This window comes from Phalacrocorax aristotelis, chromosome 3 (assembly GCF_949628215.1).
Source record: "Phalacrocorax aristotelis chromosome 3, bGulAri2.1, whole genome shotgun sequence".
In the NCBI taxonomy this organism is placed as follows: Eukaryota; Metazoa; Chordata; class Aves; order Suliformes; family Phalacrocoracidae; genus Phalacrocorax; species Phalacrocorax aristotelis.
Window position 1 is genome coordinate 57,641,674 of NC_134278.1, and position 18,772 is coordinate 57,660,445.

Sequence of the window (18,772 nt, forward strand, 5' to 3'; positions counted from 1 at the left end):
CGTCCCCACGCCCGCGGGGGGCCGGGCGGGGCGGGGCGCGGCGCGGCGCTGCGCGGGGGAGAGCGGAGCCGGGCCGCGCGCGCGCCGCCCCCGCGCCCGCCCCGCCCTTCCCCTCCCCGACCCCCCGCGCGGGCGGTTCCCGCGGGGCGCTTTCGGCTGCCGGTCCTCCGCGGCGGGTGCGCGCGTCTCTGCGTGTGCGCGCGCGCGTGTGTGTGCAAGGCGGGGCCGCGCAGCAGGCAGCCCCGCGCCGGCTGGTGCCATCTGGGAGCCGGGGCGTGGAGCGGAGGAAGGCGCAGGAGGGGGACGAGCATCCTCAAGGCCGAGGCTCCGCTTGTCTTTCCGGGCTCCGCGCCGGCGAGCGGGAGGCTCTTCGGCACCGGTACCGGCGAAGTACCTGCGGATCGGCTTCCCTCCTCCTCGCTGCTTTTTTCTTTTTGTTTGTTTGGTGATTTTTTTTTTTTAATTTTTTCACCCTCCCTCAAATCCGGGGAGACGCTTCTGAAGAGGGGTGAGAGCTGATCTTACGTAAATGGTGCTGCTCCGCGGAGGGCAGCCCCCCTGCCAGCCCCGGGCCGGGGGAGCGCCCCCGGGCGCCCCTCGCCCTGCCTAGTGGCCGGGCCCCTCGCTGCCGCTGCAGCCCGGCTTGAGATCCGCACCGGCACCGGCGGGGGCGGGCGGCGAGCGGCAGCCCGCAGCCAACAGCCCCGTCCCCGGCGGGTTTCGGCGCCCCGGCGGACCGGCTGCGGGGATGATGCGGCGCGCCGGACCCCGCGGCGGGGCGGGCGCTATGTCAGAGAGATAACGCGCCGCCGGCAGCAGCCCCGGGGCAGTCTCGGTGCCAGCCCCCTCCCTCCCCGCCCTAACCCGGGACCTGGCTGCCTGGGAGCCCCTCGCTTCTCGGCGGCCGGACTGGCAGCGGCGGCGGGGCCCGGGAGCGGCGAGGCGAGGCCCGGCGGGGCGGGGGAGCGGCGGCCGGCCGTGGCGGGGCAGCCCGCCTCCGGGGGGCAAGCGGCCGGGAGGCTGAGAGGCGCAGGCAGCAGAGGCGGGGAGGAGGAGGAGGGCAGCGCCATGACTCATTTGCAGGCAGGTCTCTCCCCGGAGACTCTGGAGAAAGCCCGGCTGGAGCTGAACGAGAACCCCGACACGTTGCACCAGGACATCCAGGAGGTGCGGGACATGGTGATCACCCGGCCGGACATCGGCTTCCTCCGCACCGACGATGCCTTCATCCTGCGGTTCCTGCGGGCCAGGAAGTTTCAGCACTTCGAGGCGTTTCGCCTCCTGGCCCAGTACTTTGAATATCGCCAACAGAACCTGGACATGTTCAAGAGCTTCAAGGCCACAGACCCAGGCATCAAGCAGGCGCTGAAGGATGGCTTCCCCGGCGGGCTGGCCAACCTGGACCACTACGGCAGGAAGATCCTCGTCCTTTTCGCTGCCAACTGGGACCAGAGCAGGTAAATGCAGAGCCACCCACCTGCCTTAACCCCTTCTTCCCCCGGGCGATGCGTGGGAAAAGCTGTGCCAGAGCAGAGGGAGGATGAGGGGGCAGCAGGGACACACCCGGCTCTGCCCACAGGGGGCTGGGCAGCAGCCTGGAAGGCAGAGGGAGAAGAGAAAGAAACAACATATTTTGTGGCTTAGGGCCTTTAGAACCTTCTCATCCTTTAGGCTCTGAATTTCGGGAGGCAAGTAGGCACTGTTCGGGTGCTCTTCTCAGCTCTCTGGTAGGAGGTTTACACCCTTCTGCCTCCCCTTAGCCAAAGTGAGCTGGCATGGTAGATCATGTGCTTAAACCCCTGACAAAGAATGGTTGCGATCCTTGCGCTGGTCTTTCTGCTTCAGCACACACAGAGCTGCTCAGGTGCCATAGGAGAAAGTGGGAGATGCTGAGTGCAAAACAGGAGTATCCATCACAGCTTTTGAGCTGAAAAGTTTGCCAGCGCAGAGAGCTGAGGCTCTGAATCCTTTCCCTCTGCTAAAGAAAGCTCTTCCTGAGCCACCTGGAAATGCCAGGATGGAAGTTACAGTAACCTCTTTTTTTTTTTTTTTCCCCTCTCACACTGCTCTAAGTGTGAATTCCCTGCGTAATAAGATACTAACCTAAAAATCTTTGGTAGCAAATTGAAGGAGGCTAGTGCAGTCCCCAGAACAATTTCTGATCCTTTTTGGGACTACTCTAGCCTGAAGATGACTTAGCAGGCTGACCCAAGAGCTGTCTCTATCAAGACCCGTTCTTCTAGCAATCAGCTCGATACTATGTGACACCATTTGGTTATTCTAAATACCGCATCAGGTGCCATGCCCACCTTCTCCTGCAGTCTAAAATTACAGTCACCAAAATAGCTTGATTTCCCACACATGTAAATGAATGAAGTCATTAAGAGTGAACCCTCTAAAGCCTAGTCCTGTGAGCACTCTGTGGCTTCCCAAGGCTCCCAACCTGAGAACAGTTTTAGCATCTGAAGCACTTCTTAGTGAGAAGACTTAAAATCTTGCTTGTTGCCTTCACATGAACCCGAACTGTCTTTTGTGCAGTGAACGTAGGCTGGGCGCAGGCAGTGCTGAGTGCTCAGTGCAGATATCCCAAACTCGGCTATTTTGAAACATGGGGAGGACACAAACAGCGGGCAATGTGGATAGAAAGGACAAAATTTGGGGGACCAGCATGCTAAAGCATGCCTTTAAGTGTTTGTGTAGCTGTCCTCTTGCAGGCTGTATCGATAGCCATTGCAGGGACTGTTGCTACAGCTCCCCGCAGCAGGCAGTGTTAAAGCTAGGGATGGGCCTCTGCCCAGAGGGCTGCTGGCTCACCATGCCTTTCCTTGTCTCCAGACAGGGTAACCACATCCACACCTGCCTATGGGAAGAGTTTCCTGGCCCTTGCTAAGCCATGAATCGTGCCTAGGGGCCGGGAGTAAGCTGTCTGGCACAATCAAAACTGCCCACGACCATGCTAACAACTAGAAAGTGTGGATGAACATATGCAGGCCAGTGTCCTTTCCCTGCTTCAGTTTTCTGGCAGATGGAGCCAAAGAAGCTGAGAGAGGAAGCAGTGGTGAGAGCCTCTCTGAGTGGGCTTCATTTCCCACATAAGGATCAGGTCAATTTTTATTTTAAAAACAACTCCAGAAACTCTTAAAAATCCCCAAAGGAAGAATTAGCAAAGAAAGGATGTTTAGACCTTTTATTAAGTCATATGTCTACTATGAAGAAGCTCCCTTGTTACAGGTAATGTGCCCTACTGTCTACCATTATTTCTCATTAGTGAAAGAAAACCCCAAAGCTTTATGTGACACTTTTCAGATCATTAGTTCCTAGTCAAGAGAACACCAAGAATTCCTGTTCAGGAATAAAGTAACATTAAAAAAAAATAATTGACATGTGAAAAGGTTTATTTTCTTATTTTGGATGTGCTGATATTTAAACTACGTGAGATCAGCTGACACAACAGTAAATTTATTGGGATCTTTGTCATGAAGTCCTATTGGTGCAATTATTACTATTTATGATAGGGGAGTGACTGGGGTACACCGGGGTACCTAATGGCTATGTTTGCAGTTGGATTCCTATTGCTCTTCAGCGCTGCCTGTCCACAGTGCGCCTCTCCTCCAGAGCGAGGGATTTGTTTTCAGATAGACCACTCAGACAAAGGGGAGAGAGCTGAAGCCCAGCCGTGGGGAGTGGCTTGTTCCAAGGCATATGACAAGTCAGTGACAGATCTGCAAATGGAGCTAGGTCACTTTCTTTTCTACTTAATTTAGTGTCTTCCATTATCTGACGTTTGGCAACTGAACCTAGGGAGCATTGTGCATGGAACTTACACCGGAGCTGCTGCGCAATATGTCTCAAGCTTATGCCTTAACTGACTTGAGATCTTACAGTGCATAAACCGGTGCTCCTCTTGCAGCAACACTGGGAGGATTGCTTTTTGAAGTCTGCCTCGTCAGGGTCTCTTCATATGCTTCATAAACTTAGTTAATAGAGCACAGCAAGCCTCCAAATTTATTAAGCGTGTACGAGGTACTATGACCAGCATGTAACAATCAGAAATAAAGAGTTCCAATTTGTTATTTAAATGAATAGCAGACATACTATAGATGATTTATATAGCACTGGCAGCCTATGATTTACATAGTTCCAATTAGAAAGAAAAGCGTGGGAGGCAAAAAATTCCTAAAACAAGCCTGTGTACTAGGTGTTAAATCATTAAATTAAAGCAGGGCCTGAAAACTGTACCAGATGTCCTACCATCTGAACAACTAAATCAGATGTATTTAAAACAAACAAACAAACAAAGGAAAGGTGAAGGATAATGCGTTGAGTAGCCCAGCAGGTTTTCAACGGGACCGTGCCTAACTCGCCGTCCTGTCTCTACTGTGGGGAACGTGAAGGCGGGTAGCATCCCTGCCAGGAGGCCGGATAGCACTCGGGAAGGGATCAGCCTTCCCTATTAGCTTCCAGATTGTTAATTCATAACTACATTTGGCTTGTAGGTGTGTATGTGCATTTGAAGACTCCTTTTTCTTAATGTGCCCAGCTGGTGAAGTTTTTTCCAGTTAATGGTACTATTAACTTCAACTCTCAGCAGCAAGGGATCTGTTGTCATGCATGTTCTTCTATATACTTCGTGGCACCTGCACACAAATTCCCTAGGAAAATCAGTCCATTTTGATGCTATTTATTTGAAATCTTTCCCTGCATTAATTATCCCAGAACTTTTTCTAGAAAGTGCAGTAGAAAAGTGCAGTAATGCCTAGTTCCCAGCTGTGTTACAGTGACCCAGTCAGCTCGCCCCATCGTCGGTGAATATGGTAATCCACTGTGCTCCTTACCATTAGCTCTGCTGTTGTGTTAGGTGATTTACAGCAGGGCAAGGACAGACTCCACTGGTTTGCTTTCAAAATTATGCTTTCGTGTGGAGAAGTGCTAGAAACTTTTATTTTCCTCACATTAAATGGAAGTTTAAGTTCTGTAGCTATTAGGAGGGTGGTCTGCTCCTCAGGTCACTCAGGTGAGTTGGCAGGGTATTTTTCAACTCCTGATGGAGGCAGTGGGACAAAATGAATAGCAATGGTAACAATAATAACATATTAAAGCTAACAGAATACCTGGTTAATAGAGTCAATTTATGTTTGGAAGTAGTATCCTTCAAATAATAATTACTAACTACTGCAAACACTGTCATTTTTTTCTCCAGTTTCTACTGCTGACCGATGCTGTCTTATTGTTTCCTAGCTTTCCCCCAGGTATCTGTATCCGCCTATTATCACTTGTATTTAGACTGTGAGTGTTTTGGCTGGGGATCTTTTTGATCGATGCTAATGTAAAATTTAGATCAGCTGAACCTTCACCTGTGTCTGTGACTGTTAGACACTGGGCTAACGTAAGGAGTAATTAATGGTATTAAATCTGAAGCTAAAAGGTAATCTGGTTAAATATTTGAAGCAGATTCTATTTTTCTATGCATTTTTGTAATACTGATGGAGCTTTTTGTTTTTAGAATAAGGGCCCCCAGGTCATGCTGCCACTATTTAAGCAGAATAGCTATAAAGGGAGTTTCGACCCCCTGTCTTTTCAGCCTTCAAATCTGTACCCAGACTGACAAACCAAGGAGATCCAAGGCATCATATCCAGGTACTCCTTTGTGTATCTTGAGGGCTCTTGTTTCACTGAAATTCTAAAAATACTAAGCCAGAGCAGTAGGTTAGAAATGGGATGATGGCTCAGAGAGTTAACCAGCTTTATCTTTTAAACCACAGTGGCACAAGAGTTCATTTGACAGAAACCTTTACTTGTCCAAATGGTGATGAGCTTAAAATACAGACTGTGTATTCCTTACATGTTTGGGACCTTCAGGAGACATATGGCTTAAATAGAAGCAAAGAAGACTTACCATTTATCTCTTCTAGGTAACAGTTTGCATCCTGAGAGGCAGAACCATGCCCCTCGGTTTTAATTCTCAAAATAACCTGAAATTTATTGGTACTGGTGGGGGGAGACAACAAATAGCAATAGAGATAGTAGGGCAACTCTACCAAATCAGATTATCTGTTATTCAGTGCAAATGTGAATCGACTGGAAGCAGAATCTGGTTAAACAGATGATATGGTGGATGCCACCCATCATCAAGAACATAAAATACTGAAAAGAGCTGACACAGCTGGATTTGACATGAGACATCTGTACCCTGCATTCTCCCACTCTCTTTTCTTTATGTTGGCCTGGTGGGCCTCTGGGAGTAAAGAGGATGCATAGGCCACATAACCAAGAGGTAAAGGTGAAAGGTCATAGTGAAGTACTACCGAGAGTCGATAGCGGTGTCTGCTAGACTATTTTTCCCAGAAATCCTTGAAAATGCTTTGAATATGTTTGTCCCATAGAAAATTCTCAAATAACTTTTCTTTTCTGTAAAGGGGAAATTGCTGCCACAGTTAAATTACAAGAGAGCAGGATGCTCAGTTAATTGTTTGAGCTGTTTTGTTCTTGACAAATCAAGACCTCAGTGAGGCATTGCCCTAGAAAGCTCTGTCACTGTCCTGGTAGAAGTAGTAGCCATCCCAAAGCATTTGAAAAAATCACTGTCAGTGTGGCTATTAACTTGTCAAGCCTTCCCAGGCTCATTGCTTTAAAGTCAACCTGGATGAAAAATTTCAAGAGGTAGCAGAGTGTGTCTGCACACCAGTCCCACCTCATTTGAACTCAAGCTGGAACTTAGATAGAAAAGGAACATTAAGAGTGTGATGTGATAACATATTTCCAGCATTTGTTATTCACATTAACAACGGAGCTAAAAAAGTTGTCTAAGCTCTCCATTGAATTAAGCATGGTTCTATAAATAGAGGGCATTAAATACATTTAAATTAACCGTGAGTTCTCGATTATCCTAGCAATTAGTAATACCTTGCTAGCTACAATATGTCCCATTAAGAGTCTGTGTAAACAAGAGAATGCAACTGAATTTAGCCATAAATAAATAAGGATCTATTTCTGCACAGCCTAACTCAAGGCTACTACAGAATATGCACTGCAGCAAATCAGGCTCAGCACACCCTATGTACCTGACAGCACTGGAGCAGTTGTCGTAAAACTGGGGCCAGGACAGAATGAGCAGCTTGCTGTCCCCTAAATACACGGCCTTACTTAACACAGATTGGTAAGAATAGAGCAATAGCATCTTGCCCTCAGACTGAACATCACGGTCTCTTAAAATTAAAGGCTAATATGTTGATTTTTTTTTTCCTATTCTTTTTTCTTTAAAGTAGAAAGGCAGTCAAAGCCATCTTGGACCAAATTTATTTCACACTCACTAGCTTATCCTGTTTTTCTCACTTTGGATTGGTTGTATTCCCGTATCTATACGGAAAGTAACTTCAACATGGAATAAAAGTTTCACCAACACAATCCAGAGTAATTTTTCCCAGCTTATTTTATGTAGGATTTTCTTTTCCCTAAAGTCCAGCTAAGAATGGAGCATATATTATGGCAAAGCCTGTGCATCCTGGTGCTGACATGAAGAGTAGTAGTGAGGTGAAATATTGGACAGCATGGGGCTGGAGTGGATTAAAGATGAGTCTTTATGCAAATAACTCTGTGCTGCGTGAAAGCTTCAGTGTAGTTTCTTTAATCATGCTTCATTTGCTTGGGCTGTTCAGTTGATACTTGCAGTAGTTTGCCATTCGCAGCACCTAAGATTCCATTTATCACCCTGGGTTTACATCTCTGACTTGCCTCAGCATGTGTCCAAAGTGAAAGCTGCTTTAAATATCCACTAATGGATTTGTCTTTCTTGTCTGGTTTTCTGTACTGTACTTAAGTAAGGTATCAAAACCAAGAGAAGAGGTCCATTACACAATGAATGATAGCTCCTATCTTCAACTAATTGCCCTGAAGGGTATCTGGAGGGGCGGGGGGAAGCTTGGTTGTTAGTGACGTGTCCCTGTATACTCCTGATGTGGCTTTTTAGACTTAAAGAGTACTTCAGATACCTTCCTCTAGCAGAAAGTGTTCTTACTTGCTTTTAGCTAGACCCGTGTTCTTCAGGGCTTGTTTGCACTGAGAAGACAACCTTTTGTCTTTTTCAGTGGGTAAACATACAATATCATCATTGTTGTTGCGGACTGTATTTCTTAGACTAAGCAAACCTGCAATAGGAGTTATGGTGTAGGTAAATGTGCAATAGATTTGTGGAGGCCAAGCCCTGGGACAGTTGGTTACTCTCTGTGGTGGCTGAAATCCTGGTCTCACTGATGCCTGTCAGTTTTCCCATTGACTTGAATGAATTCAGGGCATAATTAGTTGTATATGTGTTTACATATATACATCTATATATTTATGACTTAGGTATATGAAAAAGCATTTTTTAGCCAGTCTTAGAGGCCTGATTGGCCTCATAAACAAAGAATCTTTGTGCCTAGTGTACCAGATTTCTAGCAGCGTTGTGCCACCAGGAAGCCGTTCATCTAAGGCATGTGATGTCTTCTTGAACTCCCTCGGGAGGACGTTAGAGATCTATGTCACAAACTTGGGACCCATCTTCCTGGACCAGATGTAGGGTGCTTGCAGCAGCTTTCTGCTTTGTGGAGCTCTTCTCCTGGGAATGAGATCCTCTGAATGGGGCAGCATAAATGTCAAGTGGGATTGAGGCTAATTTTAGGATTTGAGTATTTCTAATGTCTGTTTCTTGTGTGAGCTCTCATAGATGATCTTCCTCAGACTGAGGCATTAGCTGTTCTCCCAATGTCTCGTGTGATGTAATTTCCTTCCCTTTGCAACCTTTTCCCTGGGAAGGCATCTTACGGGGTGTGTCTCCATCTAATTTCATGAAGACATAAGAAAAATAGTATTTCTGAGACCTCCACCACCTTGTGGAGACAACCGGTGAGCTCAAAGGCAGCTGGCCACGCTCTGAGCCAAGCCCTGACCCTGCACGCAACTCTGTAAGCCTCTGTCCCTCAGGCTAAGCACCTGTTTTAATCCCAGTGCTGGCGGTTGTTAAAAATGCAGATCAAACAGGGGATTTTTACTTCCCGTGTTTATTAGGTGCCCTCCACTGTCCATGCGCCAGTGCTGTATTGGATGGGTAGGCTGGTCTGCAGAGACGCTAGGCAGACTGAGACCTTTTTAGTGCCAGTAAAACCACTTATGCTCTTCAAGCTGCCAAATACTCCCTACACATCCCATTTTATATGTGCGAGGTCATTTGGGAAAGTGCCGATGAATGATTTCATTTTAACTCGGGTTGCTCTTCGCACTGCGGCACTGGGGGTGTGTGTTTGTTTGTTTGCTTATTCAGAGGCCTCAGCAGTGAGGGTGGCATTTTCCCCATGTGTTCAGCAGTTGGGCTTGGGGGAGCTGCTCTGCTTGGGGAGAGGGGGAGCGTCAGCCATGCCATGCCTGAGGCGTTGGCTCCGCCATGCTAGCCCCTGTGCCCCTGGGCAGGTTTGCTCAGGGCAGGCAAGGCGCTCCAGGGTTGCTTCACTGTGCCTACTGCAAAAACGGGGTCCTGGCCTAACAGTTCTTTGATGATCAAATTGAACTAATGATTTTAAGGATCCAGGTTTTGATTATTTTCCTTCAAAATAGGTTTTAAGGCATGTTCTTTTTTTCTCCCATGGACAAAATTCCACTTACAGAAATGGACTTTTTTTTTTCTTTTTTTTCTGCCAAAAGGAAACAGAGAATTTTAGCGTTTTAAGGATTTCTGTAGGGAAATTACAGAACAGTATTTTTCTTGTGCTATTTCCTCTCTCAGTTGAAAAAACCTGAACAAAAAAGAAGGAACATGCCAAGCTTCCTCTAAACCTTAGATCTTAGAAAAGGAAAGCCTTAGGAAAAAAGTTAAATCTCAGAAAAGTGAAAAGGAGAGGAGTGAATTTGAAAACTTTCATCCCAGTCAAACAAACCAAATTAAAAACAAAATAAGGGTCTCCAAAATAAAGAGGAGAATTGTGTAAAGCAGTGCTTCCCTTAATGTTTTCTGGGGGAAACACACTTTCTCTTGTCCTCTTGTGTTAGGCTGACATTAGAGTCCTTTTCTAGTCCCTTTCCTAGGAGTGCATTGTTGGGAAGTTCACTGAGTTTTAGTGGGCTAAAAAAAAAAGGTGGAAAAATACAAGGAGTCAGCTAGAGCAGATTAATTTCATTTGTGTTTTTTTCCTTTTACAAATACTTTCAAAATGTAGTTATTTACACAATGGAACAGTGCACTCATATTAAAGCAAGTAGAATTTAGTATAATTTAATGTAATTTCTAAAACAGGCACACATGCTCTTTGCTGCACATGCAGTATGGTGAAGATTTCTCTGGGGACTCATAATTTTGAGAACTATGTTTGATGCCATCATCGGAGATTTTTAAAGGACCTATTTAAAAATATCTGTACAAACACTGAAGATTTAACTCTTTCTTTTGTTCTTGGAATATTTGCTTAGCTGATATTTTTCTGGTTTAGCTTTCTAATGCCACACCTGATACTGTGGTGCAGACTGGCAGATTTACATCTTTTTCAGTAACTAATTATCTTTCTTTTAAAAAAGATTTTTAGATATAAATCACTTAGACTGGGGGAAAACCCCTTAAACTAGTACTTTCACATCTCTTAAAAAAACCCAGATAATTTGGGTGTTTCACTTTTTTTAAAAAAAAATTCAATAAGCTAAACTGCAAGTTGATTAATAACTCTATTATATGGCAGTGTAAAGATGACATTGCTGTATATATTTAACCTATTCAGCTGCAGTATTAGGTGCTTGAGCTCCAAAAAAAGAAAGGTTATGCTCAACAGGGCTTGGCAATATAGAATTAATTCTTCTTTTGCAAGATCATTGATATAAGAAAAGACTGTGTGCGAATACGTGAAACACAACATTACATATTGTAGGTGGCATCCTTGAAAAACCAAATTTAACATAGAAAATTCTAGGACTGATGAATACCATGTTCCAAACTTACTCCTGAAACCACATAATTTGGGTATACAAAGTACTCAGAAGGCAGTTAAGTGAGGTTAAAAGGTTGCTATTGCTCTTAACCAGAAACACGTCAAAGGCCTAGTGTGTGTTACTTTCTGTTTTCAAGATCCTGGAGTAATCAGCTTTTTGTAATACCCTTTATAGATTTAAGAGAAAACATAATTACCCAGAGAGAGGGACAAGGGGAGCATGTGGAGATCCTATTTTTAGCTGATAATTTTGTAGAAGCTCTTATTTCAAACCCTTGGAAAAATATAGGAGGATACTTTGGGTTTAGGCTCCTGGTGTTAGACTCACATTTTGGTATCATTATGGTTTTAGGAAAATACAGTTTGCATAGATAGGTTTGTACAGACATTTAATAAAATGCATATATATTAAAGCAGATTAGGAGACTACAGAAAAGTTAAAATTTGCTCTTGGTGTGTTATATTCTTATAGTTTGTTCTGGCTGGCTGATGGTCTAGATGTACATAATCCTGTTTCAGAGGATGAGTTCAGTTAACTGAGCTTTTGAGACTTTCCCAGCTTTACACATCCATGACTTCTGAGGGATACGTTTGCACTCCTTTGATTTAAACTTTTGACAAACAGTACAAAGGATGAACGCTCAGAGCTTCTCCATGTCCATGGTCGTTGCTCCTTTCTTAACTGAATCTCCCCTTAACATTCACAGGTACACACTGGTGGATATTTTGCGCGCCATACTTCTTTCTTTAGAAGCCATGATAGAAGACCCTGAGCTTCAAGTGAATGGATTTGTTTTGATTATAGACTGGAGCAACTTCACCTTCAAGCAGGCCTCCAAGCTCACACCAAGCATGCTTAGATTAGCCATAGAAGGCCTTCAGGTAACCTTCTTTTCCTTCTTTTCCTTATTCTCCTTAATTTTGCAGTTCATTATAAATCTACATGGCTAAAAAGAAAACAAACAAAACAAAAATCCAAGAACTCCTCCAAGGCTATTAACACCTTAAGGTATGGGCGGACAGACAAGCTTCAGTGGCACAAACTAATGTGTGAATTCAGTCAGCTAAGTGCAGTAACTCCTGGTGTGTAGGTTCCTTCTTTGCCATAAATCAGATGTAACTTTTCAGTCTTTATTCCGAAGTGGCTGCCTTCCTGTAAATTTAGACTGTAGCTTCTGCATCAGCATGTTAGAAGTAATCAGTTTATCTTGTAATTTTACACAGGGCTAATGAAATACAGGTTGCTGCTGCCACGCCAGGTTGTTTTCCTTCGTTGATTCCATTGGAGACAGGTTTTACATCATTTGTCCTGAAAAGTGTGGGGCGCTGTGATTAGGCTGGGACTATTTACTTCCTGAGAGTTCAGCATGTGCTTGGCTCTTTTGCTGAGTCAGGATTAATTTGAGCAGTAGCTTCTGGGACTGAGTGTTCAGTGATTTAAATTTGTTTCTGCTCACTGTAAATGCCTTTTACATGGCACAGACACATTGGTGGAAAGGATGCTATGTAACTCTTGGCTGTCTTCTATGATCTTTAATGCTTAGTTAAATGAAAAACTAGAATCTGTAAAGTAGTTGTTTGCTGTGCAAGCTGGAGTTGATGTGTTAAAAATACCAGTAATTCACTCCCGTGGCAGTGTGCCTTGGTTTTACAAGGACCTATATTCCTTTTCTGTGATGTTTTTATCATTTATACATTTTTGTTGCTCATAAAACAAAATAACAGCCTTATTTTTGAACTTTCTTCACTTTGATATTGGTATTTTTGAAGAAACTTATCTAGCAGTAGTATGGAGTTTCGATCTAAAACTTGAGATGGCTTAACCAGTATTCAGCCTGCTGTTGCACACAGAAGGCTAGTGACAGTCAAGAGACAAAGATCTCAGTTTTCATTTTGTTGTGTTTCCTTATGCAACTGTGTGATTCCATGGTCTTGAGAACAATATTAGAAGGCAGCAGTGAGACCTGTACTCCAAAAGAGCTGCATTTCCTTACATTGCTTTCAAAGTAATTTTATTTTTTCTGCTGTTTTTCAAGTTAGCTATTGTTTTCTCCTTTAGAACACGAATAAATACTTTAGTAGTCTTTGTTTTTAAATGGTAGTGTTTCTTCTTGGACATTCATCAGAGATAGTTATTTTGAGGAAAGCTACAGTGAATAATTGCATCTGAAAATATGATGGACGACCTACCAAACTTCAGGTGTGCTCTGAGACTCTGTGTTCTCCTGCCAAAGGTTGGTTCATTACTGAGCTGAGGTGAAGTCCATTGGCTTAACTTATCCCTACCCCCAGCTTTGTATGTTCGGATATCCCAAGTTTGATGGTGGCCAGAATCCAGGGCATCATTTTGTGCCCACTGTCTTCAGTCCTGTTGACTCTAGTTATGTAAAACGGCATGAAATGCTCCAGAAGAGGGAATGAGAAAGCACTAAAATGGCAAATGTGAGATAAAACTCTCCCAACGCTCGAGGAATCTGCCCTAAACTGTGACAGGTATTGTTATCTGTAAGCAGCAACTTTTACAAGGCCTTTTACCACAAGTCTTTTGAAGAAATCAATTAGTTAGGCCCTCAAAATACAGCATTTAATTTTCTGTGAAGAACCACTGAGGGAATGAGGGCTAACATTCTTATACTAGCAACATTGATGTGACTCTCTAGTGATATTTTCCCAGTAGTTAAACTCCTTGGGGCATTGTTTATATTTAATTTCCTCCCCCCTTTTTTCCTGCTTTCTTTTAGACTTTTTTTTCTCTGTAAAGGTATATTAGAATCAATGGAAAGGGCTAGAGACAACTGTACTGAGCATCTTGGAGGGAGAACCTCACTTCAAAAACAATTGTGATCAGGAAGGAAATAAGAGGAAAGCATGGTGGAAAGATGGTACAGAGACACCCTGGGCAATGCACAAGTTTATTTGCACCTTCTTGCAAGATTTTGTGCCTGAAATGTTGCATTCCCTTACTCACAAGAGGGACTGACTTTTATTTGGGACAAAAATGCATAGTTGAAACATCATTCTGAATTATGATGAAATAAAAAGTGCTTAGTCAGGTGGTATGAAAAAGAACACGAACAACTCAGACACACAGTTTATTTATGATCTTTGTAAATTCTATTTAATCAGAAAAATGGAATTTACTTTAGCTTATAAGATTTAACAGGGCTCAAGATACTGAACTTTATCATTTGGGGAATTTAAATATTTGGGTTACTTGGGTGAAAACAGACAGGGAAAGTGGGATTAGTGACCACTGAATTTGATGTTAACCAGATCCCTTTGCCTTCTGAATGAAATCTACTAAATTTGCATTATATTTGCTTAGCTTCCATGGTGAGCAGAATATTCAATACGTACCAAAGAGTTGATTACAAGATATGGCATTTCTGGGCTCTTCACAACTGCTTCTTTTTTAGGAAATTGCTTTTGAAAGTAAGATAAGTAAATATATGCAGTTTTCCACTGAAGACAAGTTCTGCTATACACTGTGTCTGCGTATATATGTTAAATGGGAGTATGAAAAGAATCATACACCTAATTGACTTCTATACATTAGAAAAACCTCCTAAGTAGTTGTTTGCAGGAAAAGAGCCTCTTGGCCATGGAATTTTTAATGTTAAAGGACAGTGATTATCTGTAAACTAACGTGAATTTCCAGCATATCCATCCCACCAGTGTTGTACCAACCAATTGGTGCAGTGTGGGTCAGTGCTGATTTTTAGATCAAATGTTTTTGTTAGCCAAGAAGCAAAAAACCTCCTGAGGAGGTTGGGGCACTTGGCTGGAACTTTCAATGCTCCAGTCCTAGCTCATACACTGGCCTCGTACTTTTGGAAAAAAGGACCAATACTCTTCCATGTGGATGCTGGTGGCTACAGCATTTGTGTTGCTCCTCGTCAGCAAGAAGGAGGATTTGCACTTAGAGCCCCTACATCTGCCATAATGAAGAATAAGAACATAAGCAAATGCAACATGTAATAGTGTTTATTTTCTGAGAAAGGTCTGTCTGGATTAGGTGCTTAGTAGTACCTAAGTGCTCAGAGCTGCGAAACCTGAGCAGAAGGAAAACATTGAGAGGTGAGACCAAAAGTCATGCCCTGACTTTAGCACCTTGTGTTGGCTCTCCCCCATGTATTCGATGAGTGAAGGTTTGTGAATCCCAGTCTTTAGGTGCCCACTTCTCCCCATTCATTGATTTCTGTAGCCAAGCACTGATTTCGGGCTTGTGCAGGAGCTCATGTTACTCAGCAGCTGGATTCCTGAAAGCAGGGAGTGTTAAAGCATTGTGTGCTGAAATACCCAAGTGCCTTGAACAAGTCCCTTTCAAAAACTTAGAAATACTTTACAAAATTTTGCCTCTTTTGCCAGCAAGGGGTTACAATCTGTGAGGTTCAGCTTTTTTCCCACGGAAAAAGAGAACTCTTGAGAGCTCAGAAGAAAACCAGCCCTAAATTTCCATAGAGAGTGATGAACTCTAAGCTCTTACCACACAAGAATGACACCTTGATGTTGCAGTCTGATAAATAGTTCTATGAAAATATCATCTTAATACATAATGTTGGTCAAAAAAGCAGATCAAATATTAGGAATTTTAAGGAAAGGAATAGAGAGCAGGGAACATGGTGAAGCCACTGTGCCATCACTTCCATCTTGAATGTTGTGGATGTTTCTGATTTTCTGTCTCAGAAAGACTGCTGTAGGACTGGAGAAGGGCAAAAAGCCCCAAAAGGTATGGGCTGGTTTCTGTATAAGGAGCAACTAAATTGGCTGTCATTCTTCTGGATGGAGGAAGAAAAACTGTGGAGAGAAACCACAAGTATCTATGAAACCATAGGATTATAGGATAGTTCTGGTTGGAAGAGACCTCAGGAGATCAGCAAGTCCAACCTCCTGCTTAAAGCAGGGTACATTATGAAATCAGACCAGGATACAAACAAGGTCATGGGTAGCTGGAGAGAGTGGACAAACTGCAGACCTTCTTTGTTACCTCAATTTCAAGAAATGGGCATCATCAGGTGATACTAGCAAGAGGCCTGGCTCTTTATATGACATGGTGATTCTTTGTACAATATCTGGGTAATCTATGGAACTCCTTGCCATGGGAAATTCTGGGTGCTAAAAGTTTAGTTGTGTTCAGGGGAAAATGGATAAGTTTGTGGAAGAGAAATGAACTGAGGCTTACGAAGTATGTAAAAACCACATCAAAGTTCAGAATTCCTCAGGCTGCACATAGTTGGAGATGAGGTGAATGCTGAGTGGAAATATCACATATGCTGTCCGTGTTGTATCTGCTCTAGGGTCTCATTTTTTGGCGTCTGTTAAGGACAGGGTATAGGGTTATCTGGACTTTTGGTGGGGCATAATTGAGTCAAGTGTATATTCTACCCCACCCCACCCCCCTTCCACCCTTTTAAATAACATTTCTTTCATTTTACTGCTCCTGGCATTCCTATGGCTCCTTCTGCCCAAACATCAAGCTGGGAACACGTGGGCAGAAGGAGGGAGGAGGTTCTCGGTATGATTCTTTTCTTTGTCATAGTCCTTTTATAGCTACCTATATGGGCTTTTTATTAAGTATCAAGAGAGCATTGTTTTTGCAAATCAGGTAAAAAGAGCATCCAAGACCAAAAATTGTGTTTGAAAATGATATTGAAAGTTGGGGATTATTATTAACTCCAACAGACAGCTCTGGGGGTAATTATAAGTGAGCGTTGCGAAATGGAAGGTTGTGGGTATGTATAAGATATTTTAACTGAGTAACTGATATTTAGGATTCTAAAACCTGGAACACTAAATCCTTCTTAAATACTTGATTTCTATTTAGCTCATAATAGTAGTTGCATACATGACGGATTTGTTTTGCATGTTGTCACTCAGGCAGGCTGTACCTCCAAATGCTTTGCAAAACTGTGTAGTTATTGGTGGCTGAATATTAATGCTTTTCCTCAAGATAAAAATCCGGGGAAAAAGAGATGATACACATTTAAACTAGGAGCTGAATGTATGTGGACAGTCAGCATTATTGCAGAAGACAGAAGACTCTTTTCAGGTTGAGGATGTTTACAGGAAGAGAAGGCCATAGTGTTGTGGGGGACAAGGCAGGTCTTTCAACTGACTGACTTTTTTTTTTTTTGCAACAAAGGAAGGCTTCATAAGCTAAAGCAAACTTGTTACTGTGAACATGAAAGCAAACAGAAAGAACACTAAGACAGCATGCTTGTAGCTATTATTACCATATAAAACATCTTTCGAACAACTGTTCTTGTGAGCTGTAAGGACACTATCCCCAGTCAGACTTGCTGCCACAGTGTAAGGTGGAAGTAATGGATACCAGAGCATGTACAGTCTGGTGATGAGAGGGACCAGGACTTCCTACTCCCATTTTCTTTAAGCATAAGCTCGTCAGTATCTTACAGGGAATCATATCTGAACATCATGGCTGGTTCATCTTTCTATTTAGATATCCACAGACAGTGCTTAAATTTCGCCAGCTAGTTCTGGACTACACCTATACAACCAGGAGGTTACAGTGTCAAGAATTCGTAAGTCAGGAACTTCCAGGACTAAGGATGCATCTGAAAATTGTATTTTGACTTCATACAATTACATGGTCATATGCTCTGTGCAGTGCATGAGATCGTTAATAATGAGCTTAAGGAGCAGTTATTCAGTACTAGAAATGAGTATCAGTGAGCAGGAAACCACAAGAAAAGAGCTTTAAACGTCTTTGCATCCAAACTTAAAACCATAAAAAAGCCTCATTCAGTGCTTGAGATTTCTGCCATTTTTTGACAATAGGTTCCTGACACTTCACATAGTGCATGGGAGGATATTAAAACGTACCAAGTTCAAGATTTTAATAGAAGTATCTTCTGCTTTCAGGACGGCTAGTGAATCATGTAACTGCTTTCATTCAGTTTTTTACCAAAGAATTAAGCTGTTTGTAAATCCTAGAGTCCCCTGAGCCCAGGACCAGCCCAGAGAGTGGAAGAATATGCTTGTAAACAGCACAATTTCATACCAGTTCAACTCATGTTCTGGAGCAGCAGCAGAATAGGATATTTTTCCTAAAAGCTTGTTATTTTACAAGAGTTTGCATATATTTGATCTTCCTTACTTGCAAAAAGGCCACCAAAAAGGCTTGCCACCGGTTTACTGTGGAAACAGGGTGGACTGAAAGTGATAGTTCTAGCTTCTCACCTGCTGTCTGGATAGGCTTAACCTGCCAGGTGAGAAAGGACTTGATGGCTGGAGCTTGAGTTCGGTTGCTTACAGGCATGTCTGTATAGACATAGCCATTATTCAGTGTGGTCCCAGCTGTTGACCTGTTATCTGAAGGCAGAATAATTAATTTCCTAGATTCTTTTATAATGCTCATCAATAAAAAAATCATTGAATGCCTTTCAAATGGTAATTTATTCTCAGAAACATGCTATTAAGATGAGGGGATACTGTTATCTCTTTTTTTTTTTTTTTTTTTTTTTTTTTTTTGTCAAGAGCTATTCCACTGAAAGATTACTGTTAAAAGTGTTGCTAATTTGGGGTGCCCACTGTGACAGGCCATGGTCTGATTTTCAGTCACCTTCTATATGTTTGGAGTCCAGCTGCCATTTATTTTTGATCAGGAGGATTCAAGGCTTTAAAAGCCTTGATCCTGAACTCCCAAGCCAGAAGCCTGAATTCTAGCATGGCCTAAATTTAGAGCTTTTCATTAGATCCTCTTTGAATGCACGTAACCCTGCGTGGGCTGCCACCTCTTTGAAAGAAATGGTAAGAAGCAGTAAACTGAACTCCCCTTTCACCCCCAGAAACTCTGCTGTGTGGCATCT

At 43.2% G+C, this 18,772-nt stretch overlaps 1 protein-coding gene across 1 annotated transcript in view; it reads left to right on the forward strand.

Moving 5' to 3' along the window:
• Positions 1 to 520: 520 nt before the first annotated feature.
• Positions 521 to 18,772, forward strand: part of CLVS2 (clavesin 2) — a 53,991-nt gene continuing 35,739 nt past the window's right edge. The window contains exons 1-2 of the mRNA XM_075087551.1: positions 521 to 1,457; positions 11,651 to 11,825. Of these exons, the coding sequence (XP_074943652.1) occupies positions 1,069 to 1,457; positions 11,651 to 11,825 (564 nt within the window). The 5' untranslated portion in view covers positions 521 to 1,068. The remainder of the gene's footprint in view (positions 1,458 to 11,650; positions 11,826 to 18,772) is intronic.